Genomic DNA, 5000 nt, shown 5'->3' with positions numbered 1-5000 from the left:
TGCGTTCTTCTGTCTCTTCCTCCTGTAGAACTTCAGTGAGGTAGCGTCCCACTTTAGGGAGGTGTTTAGGGAGCTGGAGTCTCCGTCTCTGACCTGGGAGAACCTGGAGGACCCGGAGTTCATCAAGCAATGGTTCCAGATCAAGCTGCTGCCCCTATTGCCGCAAATACCCACAAGCTTCCTCTCCTGCCTCAGCACTAAGAAATTCACCTGCCCCGTTTACCAAACTCTGTGAGTTGCCAGTTTTGAAGGGGATGCTTTTCCCCCCCACACATGAATATTCACGATTTAGTGATTGTTATTTTCGTATTTGTCCCGCCATCTCCAGAGTAGCAGAACTAAGCAGATACATGGATCCTGCCACAAGTCAGATGGATCCTGATCAGATGTACAGTCACAGGATCTACGAGCATTTCATCTATCCTTTCCTGCTACCTCACAACACCTCCGGTAAGTAGACTGAAGGCAGTCTTAGCGGCGACAGTTAGAAGCACAAAGCAATAGAAAAGCTAATTGATAATTAAAAGATAATTGTGACTTTTGGACGTAGAATGATCAACAGAATCTGAATGATTTATCCTGCAACCACATAAAAACCAATAAAAAATGGAGACCTAGAACTTAGAACTTTACACTAAGTTTTGACACAGACTTACAACAGACTTCACATGCAAATCACGGCAACACTAATATTTGGTTTTGGCACACGTGTTTATCTTCAGATCCCCAGTGTGTCTCCTCAGCTGATCACAGTGCAGAATGGCTGGAAAAGAACTTTGGTTTCTTCTCAGTGTTCGCCTCTGTTAGAGACTTCTACAGGCTCAACCCAAACTTCTCTGGAGTAAGTCTGGAAAACTTTCAGCAAGCATTTATACTGAATTCTTTAGCTGTACTTTTGTGCTGAACCTGAAACCTTCCTCTCCTCTCCTCTCCTCACCTCACCTCACCTCTCCTCTCCTCTCCCCTCCTCACCTCTCCTCTCCTCTCCTCTCCTCTCCTCTCCTCTCCTCTCCTCTCCTCCGTCTTTCTCCTCTCCAGCTGGAAGTCCTGTACCTCCTGACTCCAAAGCAGACTGCGGAGCTGCTGGTGTTTGATCTTCCTACTCCACCAGAGAAAGATGTCATCATCCAGAGAGTGTTTGACTACCTGCTTGAGGCTCCAGAGGAAAGGAGGTTTGTGGACGTCCTGTACCACCTGGTCCAGGTGGCTGAAGAGGTAACAGCTCTGCTTATGATATAGCTGTAAACTCTCAAACTGTCAACTGTCCCCAAAGTTCATGCTAAAATATTTCATTTCTCAGGTTCGCCCATCCTGCGGTCTCTACAAACTCATGTGAGTGCTTTCAGATGTTGTTGTAACTTGCAACAGCTTTTGGCGATTTATACCAACTTTTAAATTGTGTTACATGAACTCACAGTTGTCAGATTTATTAATTTAATTTGTGTCATTAACTGGATTTTATTTATTTATTATTATTGTTGTGCATCAGTCTGAGGCGTTTGTATGGAGCCATACCACCTCTGCCCCAGGAAATGGAAGCAGCCACCTGGGCCTACATCAATTATCTGATCAATCTTGTACCAGAAGGTTAGTCACTCTCACTCGCGCACGCACCCACGCACGCACGCACACACTCACGCACGCACGCACGCACGCACGCACGCACGCACGCACGCACGCACGCACGCACGCACGAACACACACACACACACACACACACACACACACACACACACACACACACACACACACACGAACACACACACACAGACACCATACCATTACCTGATGTGAGCAGTTCAACCTCGATAATTTTATGTGTACATTATAGTTGACTTAAGCTGACTGAATATTTTCTCTGTGTTGATTTGGACAGATTGTTTGCCACAGAATGTTATGGTGAGATTTCTTTATGTTCTCTTGTCTTCTATTTTCAGTAAATCAGTTTTACCTGTATTTCATAGCTCTTATTTCAGTTGTATTGTTTAATCTTCAACATGTGTTCTAACCTGTCATTCACAGTGCCCAATAACCCAGTTCAATGGTAAGAGCTCTTTGATAGATGTTTGTACAGTTCAATCATGATTGTATTTATTGCTTCTAGAGAAATAAGTCTTTGTTTTGTGTTTGTTTGTGGTTCATTTTCTTCTGTGTCATTTGACAGGTACTCAAATCTGCAGTGGAGTCAACAGGTAATCCATTCTTCATTACCTGTATCCTAAATTCTCCAAAGTGTTGCAACAGTTACTGTATTGCATTTATTATTTTACATTTATTCACAGCAACGAGCTACAGCATTACCTGAGCACATCGTTCTCTATGGACGTTCCCTGTAATTTTACCCTGGAGAAATATGCATGTGCACAGGTGAAGACCTACTTTATGCTTACTCTTTTGTCTCAGGGTCAAAATCAGTCTGGAATTGCATTGAAGTGTTCTGTGCAACATCCTACTTATTTTAGTAAATAACTTTCTGTCTACTTCTGCTCTCTCTTTCTCTTTCTCTCTCTCTCTCTCTCTCTCTCTCTCTCTCACACACACACACACACACACACACACACACACACACAGACACAGGTGGATAACTTCACAGCCAATCATCTGGTGTCTCTGCTGAGATGCAATCTGCCTGGAGAAAGCAGTATAGTGGTGTGGAAGATGCTGCTCACTAAGCTCTTCGCTGTCTTGGACCCGGCTCTGGACATTCTTGCTAATATGGTCAGTGCATTAACTAACATCTATTTACATCCAACTCTGTCAGGTCCTCAACTCTCCATCTTTGGTATAAGTCAATAGAGTTTTAAAGCAGATTCAGGGAACAGAGCTCCAGTTACATTGATCAGCTGACCCAGGAGCATAAATATAGACAGTGCAAAGAAGAACTCATGTGAAATCAAATAAAAAGAATTGTGCCATTTGCTATACATGCCCTCGAAAAGGCAAACCATCTGCATCATGGTTTTATTATGCCTCCGCCGGCGATAACCATGGCCAGAAGCATTATGTTTTCGGCTTGTACGTACGTACGTACGTACGTACGTACGTCCGATGCCCACCATCAGTGACATCTACCACAGCCGGTGCAGGAAAAACACACATTCATACCAGGAATGTCTTATGTTGTTGTTTTTACATATAATGCTTCCTTTTTACCGGGTTATTTTTTAGTACTGATAGTAGTGATTTTTAATATATGATATTTCTGGCATTTGATAGCAATGATAGTATTGATACTATGCACCAGGACCCTGAGTTCTCATTTCATTCCCTTTCATGTCTCATGTTCTGGAATGACAAATAAATATCCTTGAACCTTGAACCTTGTTAATGCAATATCTCAGGAACCCCTTTACAGAATTTATAAAAATTGGGCTCAAGCATGAACTGATTAGATTTTGGTGATCAAAGTTCAAGGTCATTGTGACCTCACGTCCGTCCGTTACATTAAGGAATTGGGGGGCGGGCCTAGGTAAAAGGGGCCCTAGCTAGGGATAGGAAGGTGGGTAGAGAGTTGGGATTTGAGGGGTGGGTAGGGGAAGTGGCTAGGGGGTGTGGGTGGTGGGAGGGGGCGTGGTGAGGGAAAGGGGTGGGGCTAGGGAAAAGGGGCCATAGGCGCCATAGCTAGGGGGAGTGGGTACAGGGATGTGGGTGGTGAGAGGGGTTGGGGTCAAGGAAAGGGCGCGAGTCTAGGGAAAATGGGTCATAACTACAGTATGCAGGACGCAGCCCCTTCAAGTCCCACTTCTGATTGTTAAAACATTTCTGTTTGTTTTTGTATTGTGTGAATGGTTTTATGTGCTTGTTTATGTATGTGAGCCCACCTTAAGACAAATCCAAATCAACTCTGTTGACATGGCCAATAAATATTGAATCTTGAAAATATTGAAAAGATGAAGCTCAATGATGCCCACCTACATTTTCCCAGTTAAAAAATAATGACCATCGATCTCTCCTCCAGTCCATGCCCATGATTGGCTCATCAGCGCCTGAGGTTCTGAGTGTGATTGGAGAGAGGGTGTTGTCGCTGACTGATGAGCAGCTGGGGAACAGCAGCGTCATCAGCAAGTGGTTCTCTGGCCGACTGAGAGGATTCCTGCCATCTGCATCGTCAAGGTTCCTGCAGTGTCTCACCAGCAGGAACCTCAGCTGTCACTCATACCAGCTAATGTGAGTGTAGATCTAGAGACGTCGACGTCTTCTCCTGAACTCCTTACCATGACATAAAGGCTTCACAGCTCCTGCGCCTGTTTCACAATAATATTGTAATATTCTTGGTCGTAACATTGTCTGTAAGCTGTAACAATATGCATATATAGCTATAAAAATAACCATATATATCGCATTCCATGTCCATATCCTTGTGATTTGATCGCTTTTTGACTTAAAAGGTTAAAGTGATTGATCATTCTGTTGTTGATTTTATTCTCAGACTGCAGGCATTCAGCCACCAGTTTGATCACATGACCTTAAGCCAGCAGCATTTGGTCTTGATGGAGCTAATCCTCCCGTTCCTCTACCAGCAATCAGGTACAAGCTTGGCCACTTGTTGTTTTTAAATCTATTTCAAATGACCAAACTTTGCATTGACTCATCTTAGTCCTCCAAAAGCAAATGTATTGTCTGTAACCATTTTACAGATATTTCTCTATTGCCATGACTTGGTGTTGAAAGTGATGCTAAGCCCCCCACAATCAGTGGTCTCAGCTCTGACGTTTGTCATTTCATTTGTCGAAAAATGCACATTTAACCCTGGATTCAGACTTTTACAATCTGCCCAGTCCACATGTTGATAGGATGAGATCTGGTGGGGGGTTGCATAGTGCAAAGCGAATGGGAGAGCTATGTAGGGGTAATACTGGCGCATGCACAATGTCATTCAGAGCCAGACCTCCGTGTGGCGGATATCCAGGGGGTTTCCCCGCTCCCAGCCGCCGGTTAGCCTAATTGAAGAGGATGACACAATTAAATGTGAAGATATAATTACACAGCACGTCGCCTGT

General features: G+C 43.9%; 1 protein-coding gene across 9 annotated transcripts in view; it reads left to right on the top strand.

The window, feature by feature from the left end:
- mslnb (mesothelin b) overlaps positions 1-5000 on the top strand; it is a 70535-nt gene that overhangs the window by 21852 nt on the left and 43683 nt on the right. For 8 of the 9 annotated variants that reach the window (XM_083655915.1, XM_083655918.1, XM_083655919.1 and 5 more), the window contains exons 14-26: positions 29-231; positions 329-450; positions 723-841; positions 1039-1215; positions 1301-1332; positions 1490-1587; positions 1877-1899; positions 2023-2044; positions 2165-2192; positions 2283-2367; positions 2572-2718; positions 3959-4167; positions 4430-4527. In XM_083655915.1, the coding sequence (XP_083512041.1) occupies positions 29-231; positions 329-450; positions 723-841; positions 1039-1215; positions 1301-1332; positions 1490-1587; positions 1877-1899; positions 2023-2044; positions 2165-2192; positions 2283-2367; positions 2572-2718; positions 3959-4167; positions 4430-4527 (1363 nt within the window). The remainder of the gene's footprint in view (positions 1-28; positions 232-328; positions 451-722; positions 842-1038; positions 1216-1300; positions 1333-1489; positions 1588-1876; positions 1900-2022; positions 2045-2164; positions 2193-2282; positions 2368-2571; positions 2719-3958; positions 4168-4429; positions 4528-5000) is intronic. The other variant, XM_083655914.1, reaches the window with a different exon arrangement.

Source organism: Poromitra crassiceps (assembly GCF_964638095.1).
Source record: "Poromitra crassiceps genome assembly, chromosome: 19".
Taxonomy (NCBI): Eukaryota; Metazoa; Chordata; class Actinopteri; order Beryciformes; family Melamphaidae; genus Poromitra; species Poromitra crassiceps.
This window is presented reverse-complemented; position numbering and strand designations above follow the sequence as displayed.